We start from the raw sequence: 18302 nt of genomic DNA on the forward strand, positions 1-18302 counted from the left end.
TGCACTAACGCTTCCCATTTAGGTTTCTAAACAATCTGCGCTTTCGCGTTTATGCATCACGTGATATAACGCGCATTGCGTTCAAGTAAACAAAATGGTAATGTTCCCTCGTTTATCTGGATTATCTTGTTTGACGTTTTGTTGGAACAGTATTGGTATCCGATGACTTGAGCTGATACTATCATGCTTAGTTTACCCACAAATAATCTTTCTACTCATTTTAAATGGCTTCAGAACGATAATGCGCATATTCCCCAGGCATGTGATGTCCCTAAACACATTGGCTTTGCGGTAACCCTTCCAAGAACCGTGGTGAATCTACTATCGAAGGCAGTTGAAGATTCGACGTGCCAGCCGATACGATCATTTTTGACCAGTGGTGATTTGCCATCGTCCTCTGAGTCTTTAAATCAAGCTCCAAATAATATTACTGCTACGCCGTCAGTTCACAATGCTCGCCGGCCCATCGCGCTGGGTCCTCTAACACCTGTTAGCATTAATTCTTTGAGGCAACCTAATGGTAAGCTTTTAGTTGCTTATTATCTATACAGATTGGTTTTATTGTTTACAAAATGTTTAGCATTAATTACCCCAATCACTGTGGAAGTTCCAGCGGTAGCGCCGTCAACTGTGCTTACCATCGATCTTGACGATAGTCCTTGCTCAAGTCCAGAAAAATTTGAACCATCAAAAAGCATGTCTGGTCGATCTTTTCGTAGAACACGAGATTCTCCACGCAAATCACCTAGCAAACGTCCTCGCTCGGCGACATTTAATATTCATCAAAACGTATCTGCTGCCAATCTAATCAATCAGGATGATTTTGTTGCAAGTGATTCTGAAGATGAAGGTGATTGTGGATTAGAAGAGATGGATGATGATTCAGGTTCAGACATTGACGATCTGACTCCAGAAGATGTCAACCAAGATATCGCGGACCTTCATTTAGAAGATGAGCTTGATCATGCAACCCGACATATCAATGACGCAGCGTCCAGCGCGACCGGTGAAATCATGACAAGATCTCGTCGTTTAAATTTTAAATTAAATAATTCTCCACGGATAACTGTATCTTCAATAGATAATCGCAATTCTACAAAGGAAAAAAATAAGTCAGATATTGATAGTTATTTTAAAGGTTTAACCAATGAAGGTCTGGAAGAAGAATTAGATACTTTATCGTATTTATGTATGGAGATCATGGAACGCCGTCTTCAAATTGCTGAGAATTTGACCATGCAACAAAATTCTGAAGAAAAAAAAGAGCTAGCATCTAGATATGGACAAACCAAAGCACTATATCTACGTTGTCGAGATTTACTTCATGAACAACGACAATTCACAAAGAAGGCAAGTTTAAGTGAATTTAACAGTATACCGTTTTCTTTATGTAAAACGTTAAACACCACTGTTGGCGCTGCATCTATAGAAGCTATTCAAATTGCAAATAACCATGAACCGGACGAACTTGACCAATATTTGGATTCCATGCCATATCCTGATAATATGAATTCATACGAAATCGTTGGCCATGATCAACATGCAAATAATACTAGTGGCTTTACAGACTTGAATGGTGATTTTGTTCTGGATTCAGATGTTAATATAGGGTCCGATTATGTGCCAAGCTCTCCCGTTTGGCAAATAGGCAATGCAACCGATATTTCAAATAATGTTGAACTTCAAGTAGCAGCCACGCCAATTGAAAATATGCCAAATATGTACAACCTCTCCGACGGCATTGATGAAAATGAGTATGCAGATGATCTTTCAATTATTGCTCCTCCTAAAGTTCTACAGCTTGATCGAAATAATCCTGAGCTGAATAAGCCATGGTCTGCGGAAGTGCTGCAAGTTCTACAGGATACATTCAAACTGCCCGCTTTTCGTCACAATCAATTGGAAGCTATTAATGCTACTCTTGCTGGTGAAGATGTTTTTGTACTGATGCCAACTGGAGGTGGGAAATCTCTTTGTTATCAATTGCCGGCTTTGATTAAAGGTGGCAAAACGAGAGGAACTACAATAGTAGTGTCACCGTTGATCTCACTCATGCAAGACCAAGTCGCACACTTGGTAGCAAAGAATATTAATGCTGGCATGATTAGTTCCAAGGGAGATGCTAGTGACCGAAGGCACATGTTTCAATTACTAAATGACGGCCAAATGACTTTACTTTACGTGTCACCAGAAATGCTGACTACAAGTGCGCAATTACGAAGATCGATCAAGTCTTTGCACGACCGTGAATTATTGGCTCGCGTGGTTATTGATGAGGCGCATTGCGTCAGCTCCTGGGGTCATGACTTTAGGCCGGACTATAAACAACTTGGAAAATTTAAACAAGAGTATCCAGATGTCCCGGTCATGGCGTTGACGGCCACAGCTAATAACAGAGTTCAGCTTGATATTAAATATAACCTGAATATTGGGTCATGTGCTTTTTTTAAGCAGAGTTTCAATCGTCCGAATCTGTTTTATGAAATCCGACCGAAAGACCGAGACACGTTGCAAGACATTAGAGAACTAATGACTGTCAAGTATCCCGGAAAATCAGGCATTATATATTGTCATTCCAAAAATTCGTGCGAAGAAACTGCAACCAAGTTGCAGGCATTTGGGCTTCGTGTAACACATTACCATGCTGGCATGGATTCTGAGCAACGAAGTTACGTGCAAGAGAGCTGGCAAAATGGACGCTATCAAGCAATATGTGCTACCGTTGCGTTTGGCATGGGCATTGATAAACCCGATGTGCGATTTGTCGTTCACTATACCCTGCCACGGACTCTTGAGGGATACTACCAAGAGACAGGAAGAGCCGGACGTGATGGCCACAAATCTGAATGCATATTATACTATGCTTATCGTGACGTGGCTAACATGTTGTCGATGATTGATCGAGACAAGGACATTGACTGGGCCACGCGAGACAAGCAGAAGAATTTTTTACGGCAAGTACTGCAATATTGCGAGAATGAAATTGATTGCCGGCGTCAACAAGTTTTGCGGTATTTTAACGAAACTTTTGATGTGTCAGATTGCCATCGGCAATGTGACAACTGTCGTATTGCTCAGCATGCCGAGTTTGAAGAAAAGAATTGCATGCAGTTGGCGAAGTCGGTCATTCAAGTTGTCAGGTACCTGCGTGATTCAAATCTGACAATGCTTTACTATATGGATATTATTAAAGGAGCGAAAACTTCAAAAATTCTTGGAGCGGGGCATGATTCAGTGCCCGGATATGGAGCAGGCAAGGATGAGGACCGCACGCTTATCGAACGGCTTTTCCATTATCTCGTGATTGAGGAAGGACTTAAAGAATTTTCAGAGTGCAACGCGATTGGATTTGCGACTTCGTATTTGACAGTCGGTCCTAATGGTGATAGATTCACACGAAACGACCAACCCGTGCTGTTGAAATTTAGAAAGAACAAGAACAAGAACAAGAAACCTTCCCGGTCAAGGACGGCCACGGCTGAGAAAGTTCCTACGACCAGTACTACTAGTCGAACGAGTTACCGCTCGCGAACTGCTGCTGAAGTCACAACGACAACAAGGCAATCGACAGTAGGGAGATCACGAACTAGTCGAAATGAGAGATCAAGTAAGGCTTGGTATCGCAATTTGAAACGAAACGGTAGGTCAGGTCAAGCATTGACCGATGGATCATTCAAATCACGAACATTATGAGCATTGCGTTTGTATATTATGCATATGGATAGAACTGGTTTTAAAAAAAAAAGCATTTAATTATTTGTATATTATGTAGTCGCTAATGGTAATTATATATAATAGTGGAAAGTTAATGGAAGTAAATTGTAAAATTTGGAGTCACAAATTTGTTTTTTTCAGGGGCAATAACGAAGATTTTGTGATTTTATAATCTCCAAGTCAGTAAGTTAGTAAGTAGTACACGCCGTATCTTGCGAATTATCGACACATCACCAATTGCGCAGCTGAGCCTACCGTTAATTCTTAGAGGTATATAAACAATTGAATTAAGTTTGAAATTTGTGAGTAATTTATCAGAGAACTTTGGATTTGGTTTTCATTTTTTAAAAATGATAGTCCAATATTCTAATTGTTTAATACTCAAAGTTTCGACCTCCTGAAACTGGCCGGTTCCTGTTTATCTATATAATTTTGGGCACATCTTCAAACCCACCCAAAAACTCAAGCCAATTTAATAATGTCACAATTTTTTCATGACCTTTGGGATTCGATTTTCACTCCGGGCACGACTCCAACCTTGGTCAGGGCCACGCATTACTCGTTTGCCGCGTTGTTGGTCACGCTCGCGTCATTAACCATTGCCACGTTCAACAAGCATTTTTTGATTTTAACTTTTATTGCCGGTTGCCTTTGGGGTACGTTGACTTGGTTTATTAGCGAGTTGGAGAAAGTGAAAGAGCAATTGGCTAAGCAGAACGCGCCGGTGGAAGGCAGTGAGGAAGAAGCGAAAGATGATGACGAAGATGACAAGAACGTAGATAAGGAAAAACTTGTCGAGGAAAAGACTGAGATTGAGAAGAAGGATGAATAGATAGGAGTGATTGGCTTTAAGGCAAGGTGACAGGTTTCACGATATTGTTTTCTTTACCGTTACAGACAGAGAAAGCACTCAAACATATCGAACGGCTTGTACAACATAATGTGTATTATAAAATAACAAGTTTATTTCAAATAATGTTTTATCTATGTATAAATTTATCCGAGTTGATGAAATATATATACGTAATACGTTTTCTCTTAATCCAAGAACAAGCCATTTCAATTCCAGCTTGCCCTTGCTTGCTTGACTTGGGCTGGCTGATTGACAATGGGCTGACGGTTGCGAGAACCGTGGGTTAATATAAAGTTTCAGGGGGGGTGCAGATGTCGTAAATCAGCATTTTTACCCTTGATGAGAACAAGGCCAGCCCGAGAGCTCGTGATAAGATTCGGAGTACCCGTCTGATTGATAAATCCTGCAACCATATGTAATAATATTGTTATATATATATTTATATATATTTATATATATTTATATATATTTATTATTGATAAATAGTTACAAGGTTTGTTTGGTTTTGGCGTCCAAGACCATGTCAGAAGTTGCAATTTCAATCCACACGGTTTCAACAAGCCCGGTGCCGAAACCGCACACGGTTTATCATATTCAATTGCGGCTGGCCCTGAGGTCCTACACGGTCATGAAACGGTATTCCGATTTTGACCGATTATTATCCGACATGGAAACAGCGGTGGGCCAAACCAGTCCGTTTAAGCTGCCCAAAAAGAAACTTTTCGGCAGCGATAGTGCTGCCATTATCGAGCAACGTCGCGTGGGATTAGAGACTTTTTTAAAAGACGTGAACAAATCTTCGGATAGCAGGTGGCGGCAAACAGACGCATGGCGAGGATTTCTTGGCTTGTCAACAAAAAATGGCGGCCAAGGTGGCAGTTCGTTATTATCTTCAACGTCCGTAAACGCTTCATTACTTACCCCGTCGGGCAAAAATATATCTGATCCGGTGGTATGGTTGGAAACGTTACATGACATCAAATCGTTACTACATGATGCCAGGAACTATCTTTCCGACAGAGACTCGTTAGGAAATTCAGGCCTGACCCGAAACGGAGTGCCGGAATCGGTATCGGCAGCTGCAGAAGCTAAAAAATCCTTGGTTCAGTCAAGTACCAAGATCGTGTTACTTGAACGAGGGTTAAAACAACTAAGGGACTCTGTTGGCGAAGGCGAACTTCGCAGGCGCACTGATTTGCTTAACTTGGTTAAACGCGAACGTGAAGGCCTAGAAAAACTTGCGTCGACCATATCTGCAAGACCACCGCCGCCGCCGCCGTTTGCTGCTACTGCAGGAACCGGTTCAACTGATGATTCACCTGATAAGCAAGCTTTATTGTCCGGTGGCAAGGCAGTGTTAGGAAGCGTGGCAAGTTCGGCAAAGAGAGTGTTGGGACCGTTAACCGAATCGGCCGAGACTCGGCAGTTAGATAATCAAGGATTGTTAAATTTGCAGATGCAAAAGATGGATGATCAAGAGGAAACATTACTTGAGTTTAGTAAAATATTGCAACGTCAAAAGCAAATCGGAATTGACATTAATGATGAATTAGAGTTACAAACTGAAATGGTTCGCATGCTTGAAGATGACGTTGAAAACTCAGGTGCCAAGTTGAACAGGGCGGGCAAGAACCTCAAAAAGATAAAGTGATGAATGATCTTAATTGGATTACATGTGTTATGGAGCAGGCAACGTTTTATGAAGGCATTTTTTATGGGTACATTTTTAGTTTATTTCATTTTATCAATCTTATTATTATTATTATTTTTCCGGTTTATCGCTTTACATAAATTTTCAACTTGCATCCGACCTCATTCTCATCAGTCACTCTAATGCAGTTCGGTTGTTGCAAATGAATCAATTTTTTTAAAACACCCACCGTAAGATAAAAAAAAAAAAAAAAAAAAAATACTAATTTCCGGTCCACAAATTCCCAAAATACAAAAGCGAATTAAAAATAAACATTGGCGCAAGTAAATACCCTGCGACAAAGTTGGGTGAACCCTCCCAGCATCTATTCCCAACTTCAATTTTTTTTTTTTTAGTTCATATTCTGTCCTCTTAATTACTGACTGGTGCATTGAGCACGCTCAGCACCAGGCTCGTCATCATCCTCGTCATCATTAACCTGCGTTCTTGCACGTTCCTGTTGAGTAGGATCAACGTCTTGCAGCACAACATCCTCAGTCATGGCATCTTCAGGAATGCCAAGAGCGGGTCTAGCAGGAAGCACCTTCTCCAAAAGAGCAAGCTGTTCGAGAGTGGCAAAATTGTTGCCAGGAAATTCAACTTCGAATTCGATATACAGGTTTCCGTGGTTGTGATGTCTGTATGATGGCATGCCGCGGCCCTCGATAACCTTGACCAAACCAGGCTGGATGGTCTCTCCAGGAATGATATCAACCTTCAACCATTCATCATCTAAATGCTTAATGGCAATGCTACCTCCAGCAAGAGCAGTAAGAAGATCAACCTTGGCATGATAGTACAGGTCGTCTTTCTTTCGGGTAAATCTCTCGTGAGGTTGCTCATCGATAACGAAAACAACATCACCAGGCAAAATATCTGGACCTTCGTCACCTTGCTCAGCAAACGTTATCTTTTGGTTGTGAGACATGCCCTTGTCGATGTTGACTTCCAAGATCTTCTTTTCATTGATAGTCTTCTTGCCCTTGCACTCTTTGCATCTGTCCTTATCCTTGACGATCTCACCCTCTCCTCGGCAATCCTGGCAGACTGACTGAAATTGCTGAATAATGTGGCCCATACCTCTTTGGAAAGTGACAGAACCGGATCCATTACAGGTGGCACACTTCTTGACAGCACCGTCCTTGCCACCCTTACCATGACACTTGGCGCAAGTAACAGTTCTGGTAAGCGCAAGCTTGGAAACTTTTCCCTTGTATAAATCTTCCAATGTAACTCTCAACGCGTGAACAATATCTCGGCTCTATGACAGGCGTCAGTCAATGTTTGTCCCCTTACCCAAACTCTTCTTAGCAGGAATTACTTACTCGTCGTGGACCAGAAGGTCTGCCACCAGCTCCGCCAAACATGCCACCAAACCCACCAGCTCCACCAAAGAATTGTGAGAATAATGCCTCAGCAGCACTGCCGTTCATGCCACCCATATCTCCGGCACCTGAAAGACCTTCTTGGCCAAATCTATCGTAAACTTCCCTCTTTTGTGAGTCTGACAAAATTTCATAGGCATGAGAAACATCCTTAAACTTCTCGGCCGCCTCAGGGCTGTGCTGGTTCTTATCAGGGTGGTATTTCAGAGCGTTGACTCTGTAGAAGAACAAGAACAAACAAACCGTGTCAGAAAATCTCAACAAATCAACACAAGAACACAACCACGTACCTGTATGCTTTCTTGATCTGAGCATCATTCGCATCCGGTGAAACACCTGTCAAGAGTCAGTTTAATGTTCAGTCGACCAACTTGACGGTTCTTTTATGGGCATTGTAAACCTGCAAGAAGCACTTACCAAGAACATCGTAGAGAGCGGTTTCCTTAACCATTATTTATAAACAACAAAAAATATGCAAGCAGAAATGGCTGACTGAACGGAATCAAAAGAAACTTGCGGTTTATTTGTGTAATCAAAGGATAAAATCTTTCAAATGCCACAAATACGCTGGCGCGGTTTAATAGTTGCTGAGCAAGCTGGCCCCATTCCATTACTAATCGTTCCCCTGAGTATTTGCCGCCCCCGGTGGCCAAACAACAGCCCTTACCCAGCTGCTGTTCGGGCCGGCCCCCTTCGCGCCAGTTCCACGCCGTTCTGTTCGCTTCCATGCACCGCGGTTTGGCAGATATGCGGTAGCTCGCACGGCACCCTTGCACTTGCGCCACAGTTACAGGTTTTGACAGTTCAGTTAGCTGGCTTACTCATAAATGACACACCAGTGTTAGGTCTCGGGACTTAGGGCTGCAAAGGCACGTTGTGACTGTTTTGCGCACCGCTATGACCAACCTCAGATGGCCTGCTCCGCCAAACACTGCCGTTCAACAACATCAACGCCATCAACCCCCATAAGTTACAGGTACGTCAAAACTGCGATTGCACTAAACAAAATTCTTCAGATTCTAACCCGGTTGTTGCAGCGCCTTTAAATATCCTATCTTCCTAATTAGAGTCGAAATGGGAGGCACTCGTGAAAAGAAAGTCGAATACTTCGCCAAGCTCCGTACCCTTCTCGAGGAGTACAAGAGCATCTTCATTGTCGGCGTTGACAATGTCTCGTCCCAGCAGATGCACGAGATCCGTCGTGCTCTTCGTGGCGACGGTGTCATTTTAATGGGCAAGAACACCATGGTCAGACGTGCCATCCGTGGCTTCCTCTCTGAATTCCCCGAGTTTGAGCGCATCCTTCCCCACGTTAGGGGCAACGTTGGTTTCGTTTTCACCAACGGTGACTTGAAAGAGATCCGTGAGGTCATTGTTTCTAACAAGGTCGCTGCCCCTGCTCGTGCTGGTGCCGTTGCCCCCAAGGACGTGTGGGTCCCAGCTGGTAACACCGGTATGGAGCCCGGTAAGACCTCGTTTTTCCAGGCCCTTGGTGTCCCCACCAAGATTGCTCGTGGTACCATTGAAATCACCAACGACGTTCAGGTCGTGTCTGCTGGTGGAAAGGTCGGTGCTTCCGAAGCCACCCTTCTTAACATGTTGAACATCTCTCCGTTCACTTATGGTGTTGCCATCCTCCAGGTTTACGACCAGGGCCAGATCTTCTCCCCCGAGATCCTTGACATTGAGGAGGAGGCTTTGGTCAAGAGCTTCACCTCGGCCATCACTTCCGTCACTGCCATCTCCCTTGCAATTGGTTACCCCACCATCTCTGCCGTTATTCACTCGGTCTTTAACCACTACAAGGAGATTCTCGCCATCTCGATTGCTACTGACTACACTTTCGAGGCTGCTGAGGCCATCAAGGACAGAATTGCCAACCCTGATGCTTACGCTGCTGCTGCTCCTGTCGCTGCTGCTGCCACTTCTGAAAGCGCTGCTGCTGTTGATGAGGCTCCTGAGGAGGCTGCCGATGAGTCTGATGACGACATGGGATTCGGTCTCTTCGACTAAGCAGATTAATTTAAAAGTTACTTCTGTATATTATTGTTAAATCATGGAAATGAAATTTAAAATAAAAATTTCAAAATTAGATTAATCATTAAATTTTCAACCAAACTCCTCACTTGTACGTTTAGTCCTTATAACTCTAGTACGAAAACAGCCTGAACTCATTGAACTTCTTGGGCATGTCATTTTGCACTGCGGCAATGCTTATGGCAGATGCGACAGACCCGCGCGACTGTCTTACGTCCTTCCTCCTCAACCATACCCTTTTTCCGCCAAAATCTGGCTAGCTTCCTCGCTGGTAAGGGGTGTCCCGAATCTTGTAATAGCGTCCCTTTAGCCCTCCGACGTATTGAGACGGCTTCGTTGGCCTTCCTTATCCTCGCCAGTTAGATTTGCTGCTACAGCCCTTTGCCAACTAGTCAACAGGCCTTAAAATTGGTGTCGGGGAGCTTCCTTGGTTTGTAGCCACCCGATCCTTGATTAATGTCGATTGCGAAATGGCTTTCGGTGGCAGGTTTGTCTGTAAATTCACATCAAGCTTCTAACATTACTACCATTGGTGTTGAGTGAGAAATCACTGTCTTACAAGGGCGGGAAAAGGGCTCGTGGAGTGGTGATCTACGTTAGTTCAAAGTTGTAAATTTAATATAAAATAAAAACTCCTCATTATTTTATATGTATATATATAGTTAGCTGCCCCATCTAAATTTTTCTGGTAAAGCTCGTCGTACAAATGATGTTGATGGTACAAAGCCTTTTAATGAATCCGGCAAGTCCGCGGTTGCGTTGGTCAAGATGGCCTTCAAGACAGACTCCAGTCGTCCAGTAGCTCGATTAACAAGATTGACATACCTATTATTTTTTTTCAATGCGTAAGCTATAATCTCTTTTTCCTTATTTTTCATTGCATCAAAATTTACTTACGATGTTGACGGTTGAACGTCTGCCGATTGTGTCAGTACCGGTAGCTTTACCAGGCATTTTTTCAAGACATAACAGTCCAGCAGCATTTGCTCGGCACAAATCTCTGTCATGGGCTTGCATTTTGAAATATTTGCCAAAAACATATTCACGGTTGTTTCGACAATCCGGTCGCAATACGATCGAACGTAAAGGTCCTTATTCATTTGCTCGATTACTTGCCGCACGCCGATTTCGGTAAACTTCACCAGCTCGGTAACGTATGCACTTTGATCACCCACGGCATCCAACCTGCCCCAGTTATAATTAATCATTTCTCTCCAAGCCGGCTTGGTATCGTTCTCAATCTTCCGAACAAGACTTTGCACGGCATTACTGGCTACTGCCAAAAACGCATCTTTTTCTGATTCAAAGTTTACGTCAGACTTAAGTTGAGCATCAATGACTTCAATAATGCGCTGCTCTAATTGATCAGCAGTAGTATGACAATAATTAGCTGTTGAAATTATAAGGCACGTCATCTTGACATCTTGCAGCGTGGTCACTTTATCAATAATGCGAGCCGCCAAGGTGCGGTCTGCATATTGTTGCAAATACTTGGCGAAAATGCGAGACAGCTTGAGTAGTTCTGAACCTGTTGATATTTTAGATGATTGTGTAAGAGTTTGGCGATAAAATAAAAACAGGTCGATAGATGAAGGTAAAACCTGTAATGGCGTTTCATCATCTGAGTTAGGTGATAGCAACATTTGATTGCTGTACTGTGTTACAAGCGCACCAAGCTTTCTGTCCTGAGAATCTACCCAAAGTCCTAGATATGGTTCAAACGCTTCTGAAATGGCTCGACCGAATACAAGGTTGCTTGCATTTTTGTCAGTCAAGTCAACATCAGGTAACAATTTTGGATTAGAAGCAAACCGTTTCTCGAGAAATTGTTCAAACTCCATTGTTTCTTCCAATGCTTTTAAAAGAAAATCAACATTAAGATTTTTAGCGTTTCTGGCCAAATTAGATTTGTAATCATCCCTAGTAATTTCACAAAATAACCTGCACAAGTGCTCATCCACTTTCCAACTTGATGGGAACATTTGTGCAATCTGTGGCTCCAAGCTTTTCAACATTCGTTTTAAATATGAATACCGTCTTGATATGTTATCTAACGAGCCAGCCTGAAGAATGGTTAAAAAACTTTAGACCTAAAATTTTATCCAAAAAAAAAAAAAAAAAAAAACTATACCTCATCGCTGCCCCGAAAAATATTGCGATATTCTTTTAGTTGAATATTACAATACCATGTTGTTAATCTCTGTTTATAACTTTCTCCGAGAGCATCCATAACCATACAACCTTCCAATAGCACGGTCGGCCTCTCTGAATAAAATTCAGGTTTCCGTCCCTCAATTGCTGTTTCAAAATCTGCAATGACTTGTTCACTAAGGTTGCGTTGCAATTCAGCAATATTTCGACTCAAAGCAGCTATTTGAGTAATCGATCGATAAGATTTAAAATATGTAACAAGCTCAATAACTGCTTCTAATAATTGCGCCGCCTCTTTATATTCTCTATCCTTGGCAAACACGGTTAATTGTTCATTGGCAGTCATTAACATCTGCAGTCGCTTAAGCATGGTCATTGATTTGGTAAGATTCTTCTTTGTCTCGTCTAGTTTCCTAATATCTACTGTCATTCCAGTAATAACTTCTTCTGCAATCACTGCCCTTTCCCTGACAATCTCAATGTGAGAGAAAATACTGGTGAGTTCATTATGTGCCTTGGCGACCCGCTGCACGCTAGGTTCCGCAGCTGCTTGTTCTTGCAGCAATTCAGCGATCTTTTCATCCAAGCCAAATCCATATTGTGACACATGATTTTGAATTTCTGATAATTGTGCAAGGCTGTCCCGGGCGCTAAATATTTCCAACAGGTGTGATAATGGGTCATAGCCAGCTTGATCTAAAGGATCCAGCAACGAAGTTGACTCTGGCTCTGGCGGCACAACCACATGCTGATTACCATTAATCTTCCCATTTGTGCCCTGCATGCCCAGCATGCCCAACTACCTTGAATCACAGGTATTCCTTAAAGTTATTGTGCAATTGAAACCTCGCCCTCAATTCTGCAGGTTGTCGTCCATTGATAAATATATAGTTACGGCATTATTTGGCGGCGTTCATGGAGACCACCAGCCACAATGCATAGCCACACAGTGAGTTGAGGCTTGCGGGAGCCGGGTTACCAAAAAATTTCGATTAAATCCCAATCTGTTAAACGAGATTACTACTTTGTCATAAATCTCAAAGATCGATAATTTGAATTTTTTTAAAAAAAAAATGGATAATATCACGCAAAAGGAAGGAAAGAAGTTGGAGGAGATCAACATTGATCTTATGATGCAGAGTGTTGCTACAGTATGTCTATCTGCAACGGAACCGCTCGTTGCACCTGGTTATCATGCAAAGCCTAACAAAGTTTTCAAATAGTCATACATGACACTCGTTGGCCGATGTTTCGATCATTGCATTAATGATTTTACTTCCAAGTCATTGTCTGGCAAAGAGGAAGGCTGCATTAAGAAGTGCAGTGAAAAGTTCATGAAGTTTTCCCAAAGAATGGATCAGCGTTTCAATGAAGAAGGGTTTGTCAAATTTTTTATACTATAAAATTCTTTTTTTTTTTTTTTTTTTTTTTGGTCTAATTAAATTTATAGTGCGAACTTGAAGCCTTGAATTGAACAAATCATTATTTCAATGGTCACGACTCTTGGTTGTCTTTTTTTTTGATTTCTCTCCACTTTATGGGTCTATAGGTTCAGTCAGCATATTTAAAAGTCATCCGGGGCAGAGGGGGTTATGGATTTGTTGTAATTTCTCCATGAAATAATTGCATTGATCTTATCCCCGAATTGTACATAAACTTATTCAAAATCTTTTTTTTTTCTCTCAATTCAAAAATGTTATGATTTACTAAGAAGAAACCATATTTATAACTTGTGAAAAACATACCTATTTAAAGAATGAAGGAGAATGATAATCCTATAGGACCTTACAAAAATTGGTATAAACTTTGAACTATGGGACATTAAGTTGTGTTCGCGCTATCCAGTTAGTACTAAAAAACTTTCAAGAAAGTACAATTTGGGTGCCTTTTATCTTCAAACCAAGAAAATAAAAATTTGGATGGCACGATTGTGGCCATCTGGTCCACATTCATATAGTCTTGGGCACTTGATTTTGATCGCCATAACCATATGCAGTGATCACGGAATTCTGCTAGTCTCATAATAAAACGTGCATTCTTGTAGGCCCCCAAAACAAACAAAAAGAAAAAAAAAAATATATAATATTTTTTTTCCGTTTTATTTTATTTCAACTACAGTATTATCTGAGAATGCACATTTATGGCGGATCAACGCGTAAAAATCGCACATCTCCCAAATAATATTATTTCAGCAAAGCAACACTTTTTTTTTTTTTTTTTGTTTCGACTTGCAGCTTTGGCTTTTGGTTATTCATGTAAATTTATGGCCTCTTTATTTTTTCAAAATCAAAGTCCCCTTGTCAATACTAATGCAGATTCCGTTTCTGAACCGTTCGCCATGGCCGCTGTGGTTAAACAGCAGCCCGAAATAATAACGACAACAACAGCCACTACTTCATCATCATCATCATCATCGTCGTCGACATCTCCGAGGAAACGACAGAGGCAGTCGCCTAAAAAGAAGCAGCCAGTATCGGTTTTGCAAAATAGTTCTTCCCTGTCCCAGTTTCCAATTGATTTAGACGCGACGTCGTCGATTTCATGTTTTGCTAATGCCATCAGCTCTACATCGCCGCCGCAACCACCATTCCCGCCGCCGTCGTCGTGCTTGGCACCTTGCATGGATAGTTATAATAATAACAGTAATGCCGCGGTTTGGGCTCGCAAGCTTTCATTTCAAGCATTAGAGACCCGTCAGCAATGTGACGCCGCGGTTGCCAAATTGGCTGTCGCGGAAGCAACTTGGCGAAATTCGGTAGAGCAGGTGAGTCAGAAAATGTGCGATTCTGCGGCCGAATTGCGATCCGAAGTGTCAGGTCATGTTGAGAGTCGTATGAGGTTTTTTTTTTTTTTAAATCTTGCGCATACATGCATCTATCTTTCTAATGTAAAAATTACATTACGCAGTACAAGGAGTCACTCAACAGTTTAATCAGTTGGCTTCAAATCTTCAAGACCATGTTAATGATTCAAAAACCAGGTTGCAAAAGCTTGATTCATCATTCAATCAGTTATCTGCCAAAATGGATAATCTTCAGGTCATGATATCCAATCTTGCTGCCGCGGTTACCACAATCGAACAACAAACCAGGAACTTTCAATTAATGGACCGTGATATCCCCTCGACTGACAAAACCGATTCCAAATATTCCATCGACAGTCAAATTAATAATTTAGCAATTCGCCGTCATGTTACTAGGAAATTATTATCATCAGATTTTGAGGATTAAATGATAGTCATATCGCAGAGTGTATACTCCTTATTTTTTTTTTTTTTTCATTGCAGTTTAGCTTTTATAAATAAGCACAAATTTGATCATCCTTTGTTGCATAATACATTATGACACTATGCACATCATTCCACCACGATTCCACCTCGGACACTATCAGCAATTGACTGCAGCAATGCAAACGTTTTGTTTTCCGTGTCCTGCTCGATAACCTCAACACTCGCTTCAGTAGATTTTGACCAATAATTAATAAATTCGAAAATTTCTTTATGCCATCTTCTTAAATTTTCGGGCTTTAAAATCCAATGGTTCTCATCTGGGAAGTGAAGCAATTTGGATGGCACGCCTTTGGTTTGCAAAATATTGAATGCAATTAATCCTTCGCTTTCTGGCAGTCTATAATCTTTCGCATTATGAATAATAAAATGAGGCGTAGCCCATTTATGAATTCTATTCAGCGGATTGTATTTGTAATATCCTCTTATATTTTCCAGAAATGAGCCACCAAAATCGTGATTGGGGAAATAAAGCTCCTCTGATGCATACTGATTTAATGTTGAAAATACGCCGTCATGCGTGACAAGAGCCTTGAACACGCGGCCGAGAGCGGATCCTTGGATCCAGTTAACCATGTACCCACCATAGGAAGCACCGGCAGCAATCATTCTCTCCGTATCAATAAATTCATACGTCTTGACAACATATTCTAATCCGAGAACCAGATCAATGTACGGATATGATCCCCAGTTGTTTGCAATCTTGTCGGTAAAATCTTTGCCATACGTAGTCGATCCAGTTGGATTAATCGTAACAACCACGTAACCGTCTTTGCCATTGTCCGCCCATACAGCAGGATTCCATCTGGTAGACCAAGAATCTTCCCAGGCGGACTGAGGTCCTCCATGAATCAAAAACGCAAGCGGGTATTTCTTTTTAGGGTCAAACTCTGAAGGATAGATTATAAATCCATGAACCTGAACTTCCCTGGAACCGGTGAACCAAAACTCGCCCACTTGTAACGAACTAAGTTTGCTTGGGGAATCTGATTCAAGTAGCAACGTTGCATGATCATTAGCAGAATTATATATTTCATAGTACGTAGACTTGGTGAGACTACTGAGAGATAATAATATTTTTTTGGAAGATCCAGAAATAAAAGAAAAAGATTGAACAGAATGAGTCGTTGATAGTTTCACCGGCCCATTGTTCGAGTTAAGATCTAATCTCCAAATGACCGTCTTGCCAACGTCCCCGCCTGTCAAATAAAGAACATCGGTTTCATCAGGTGACCATGCCACGGAAGACGGTGACCGATCAAACTGCTTGCCGTTTGTCACATTGCGATATGACTTTAGGGAGCCATCGCTGTTTAAATCATACACGTAAACGATATTTTGATCAGATTCATACCCGTTCTCATGTTGCACCAAGCCAGCGAGTCTTTTGCCATCAGGCGCAAACACTGGTGAAGAGGCAGCACCGAATCCGAGCTTGTTTAAAGGTGTCAAGTTATTAGGTGCCTGAGGTTCTTCATATTTGATCACGTAAAAATAAGTGACAGTATTGTTCGCCGGTGTTAACTCCGGAGCTTTGGAATTAATCACAAGAAAATCGTCATGCAAATCAAAATCACCGGCGCTGGGGAACGGCATAACTGGGGATTCAAGTTTTGTTTTGGAAATATAATTAGTCAATGGTTCCAAAACATTTGACAAATCTTTGGAAAGGAATAATCCGAATACGGCATTCCTGGCATCAGTAAGCCAATAATCCCAATGACGAACGAAAATGTCATCATAAAGAAGGCCACTGTCTGGCCTTGCTGGTGCATCGGGTGATACAAGAGAGCCATCTGGTGTGGCCCACCCGGATACAGCCACTCGCAATCCGTTTGGTGACGACCTAACTTTAAGATTTGATACCGAACCTGGGAATGCGAATAATTGTTTGCTTGATTTGGAGTTAACATCAACAGACCATAATGAAGTGTAAGGCGATGACCCGTTTAAGTAAAGCAGAGTGTGAGTGTTAGTTCCGGCCCATGCAACCTCATCGATATCGATTGATTCGAGTAAGACGTTGGCTGACCCGTCATGTAATGAAAGAAGATTGACGGTCGATCGCCAATCATGACTATCGAACGAATACTGAGACGCCGTATATACGGCTAACGAGCCATCTGCGTTTAAACTTGCGTCTGATCTGCGAGGTGAAGTAATCAGTTCATCATATGTAAATTTGGCTATGCAACCTGAACTAAACAGGGTGGCAGATGCCACGAACGTGGTCAAGGCTCGAAGCTTCATTTTCTTTTTTTTTTTTTCAAAAAGCTGAAATTGCAAAAGCAATTGAAGTCGATTTCCAAGAAAAAAAGGAAAAAAAAAGACGATAACGTCAAGCCTCAATTAGTTCTTGTTACTGGTGCTCTGACCGGCAAGGTGTAAAATTAATGAACGAATATATAATGATTTGTACAGTCTGACGCTCGACGCGATAAGGCCACGGATAAACGTAATTTTCGCGGGGTTATGTACCAACGATACAACTCTCCGTTAGAACGGTCTTACGATAAAAGCAACCCCCCCCCCAAGTAAGAGAAGTCAGTTATATGTATACTGAGGACATGGGCACTGAGAATCCAACCAGATAAATATTTCATGTTATCACGGAGAGAATTCGACCTCGAATTGCGCGATACTTTTAACGCAATTGGCGATCACAGTGAATTGTACGACTGGAAGGTAAAAGTTAAGGATAACAATACGATGTCAATAAGGGGGCTTTATATAAGAAGAAATAAAATATAAGGCACGAGCTTTTCGTCGATGTCTTTTATTCGTCAATCCAACTATGCTGCAACGGGAGCAATCGATTCGACTGCCATCCCAAATTGCACGATTTTGCTTCAGTGCGGATATCGCCATTGGATTTTGGCCAGCTGCCTTGACCGCCACTCCTTCCTAGATCTTGGAAGATATATTGCGTGCTGTCGTTTCTTGGGTTTTTTTTTGCCCTCATCAAGCATGCATGTACTTTCAATTTTCTATTTTGACAAGCACCTTACTCGCAATCGTCACCACGAATGTAAGCGATCTTGGTGCCGAGGGGCAAAAAAAACATCCGATAGACATCGTGAGGAAGAAATTTGACCTCGCCCACCTTGGCAATTGGGGAATTCTTGCAAATAACAGATATTCTTTTAATAGTCTGATATACTTTGACACGCTAATCGCACTTATTAC

The 18302-nt window shown here is 41.8% G+C and overlaps 9 protein-coding genes across 9 annotated transcripts; 6 read left to right on the forward strand and 3 right to left on the reverse strand.

Annotated features, from left to right (window-relative positions):
• The first annotated feature begins 124 nt into the window (after positions 1-124).
• Positions 125-3802, forward strand: V1514DRAFT_328076 (uncharacterized protein). Its single transcript, XM_066927102.1, has 2 exons — positions 125-520; positions 581-3802. Exons 1-2 carry the CDS (start codon positions 184-186, stop codon positions 3691-3693), a joined length of 3450 nt encoding a protein of 1149 aa, XP_066784378.1. The 5' UTR covers positions 125-183; the 3' UTR covers positions 3694-3802.
• Positions 3803-3925: 123 nt separating this feature from the next.
• On the forward strand, positions 3926-4738 carry V1514DRAFT_328079 (ER protein Pkr1-domain-containing protein). Its single transcript, XM_066927103.1, has 2 exons — positions 3926-4016; positions 4102-4738. The coding sequence occupies exon 2, from the start codon at positions 4193-4195 to the stop codon at positions 4544-4546; it is 354 nt and encodes a 117-aa protein (XP_066784379.1). The 5' UTR covers positions 3926-4016; positions 4102-4192; the 3' UTR covers positions 4547-4738.
• A 184-nt stretch (positions 4739-4922) lies between these two features.
• V1514DRAFT_328081 (uncharacterized protein) lies at positions 4923-6425 on the forward strand. The gene has a single exon (XM_066927104.1). It carries the CDS (start codon positions 5088-5090, stop codon positions 6216-6218), a length of 1131 nt encoding a protein of 376 aa, XP_066784380.1. The 5' UTR covers positions 4923-5087; the 3' UTR covers positions 6219-6425.
• V1514DRAFT_328082 (uncharacterized protein) lies at positions 6298-8180 on the reverse strand. The gene is made up of 4 exons (XM_066927105.1): positions 8060-8180; positions 7933-7978; positions 7583-7859; positions 6298-7518 (listed from the first exon to the last, which is right to left on the reverse strand). The coding sequence occupies exons 1-4, from the start codon at positions 8091-8093 to the stop codon at positions 6634-6636; spliced, it is 1242 nt and encodes a 413-aa protein (XP_066784381.1). The 5' UTR covers positions 8094-8180; the 3' UTR covers positions 6298-6633.
• Positions 8181-8622: 442 nt separating this feature from the next.
• V1514DRAFT_328084 (60S ribosomal protein uL10) lies at positions 8623-9726 on the forward strand. Its single transcript, XM_066927106.1, has one exon. The coding sequence runs from the start codon at positions 8717-8719 to the stop codon at positions 9653-9655; it is 939 nt and encodes a 312-aa protein (XP_066784382.1). The 5' UTR covers positions 8623-8716; the 3' UTR covers positions 9656-9726.
• Positions 9727-10136: 410 nt separating this feature from the next.
• Positions 10137-12706, reverse strand: V1514DRAFT_366788 (Vps53-like protein). The gene is made up of 3 exons (XM_066929842.1): positions 11811-12706; positions 10577-11742; positions 10137-10504 (listed from the first exon to the last, which is right to left on the reverse strand). The coding sequence occupies exons 1-3, from the start codon at positions 12621-12623 to the stop codon at positions 10342-10344; spliced, it is 2142 nt and encodes a 713-aa protein (XP_066784383.1). The 5' UTR covers positions 12624-12706; the 3' UTR covers positions 10137-10341.
• Positions 12707-12849: 143 nt separating this feature from the next.
• Positions 12850-13782, forward strand: V1514DRAFT_304632 (Tim10/DDP family zinc finger-domain-containing protein). The gene is made up of 3 exons (XM_066925636.1): positions 12850-12981; positions 13054-13208; positions 13281-13782. Exons 1-3 carry the CDS (start codon positions 12904-12906, stop codon positions 13297-13299), a joined length of 252 nt encoding a protein of 83 aa, XP_066784384.1. The 5' UTR covers positions 12850-12903; the 3' UTR covers positions 13300-13782.
• A 239-nt stretch (positions 13783-14021) lies between these two features.
• Positions 14022-15390, forward strand: V1514DRAFT_328093 (uncharacterized protein). Its single transcript, XM_066927107.1, has 2 exons — positions 14022-14661; positions 14738-15390. The coding sequence occupies exons 1-2, from the start codon at positions 14094-14096 to the stop codon at positions 15058-15060; spliced, it is 891 nt and encodes a 296-aa protein (XP_066784385.1). The 5' UTR covers positions 14022-14093; the 3' UTR covers positions 15061-15390.
• V1514DRAFT_19607 (Alpha/Beta hydrolase protein) lies at positions 14974-17625 on the reverse strand. Its single transcript, XM_066924644.1, has one exon. It carries the CDS (start codon positions 17364-17366, stop codon positions 15186-15188), a length of 2181 nt encoding a protein of 726 aa, XP_066784386.1. The 5' UTR covers positions 17367-17625; the 3' UTR covers positions 14974-15185.
• Between the last annotated feature and the right edge of the window lie 677 nt (positions 17626-18302).

Source organism: Lipomyces japonicus, assembly GCF_038497905.1.
Source record: "Lipomyces japonicus strain CBS 7319 unplaced genomic scaffold V1514scaffold_11, whole genome shotgun sequence".
Classification (NCBI taxonomy): Eukaryota; Fungi; Ascomycota; class Lipomycetes; order Lipomycetales; family Lipomycetaceae; genus Lipomyces; species Lipomyces japonicus.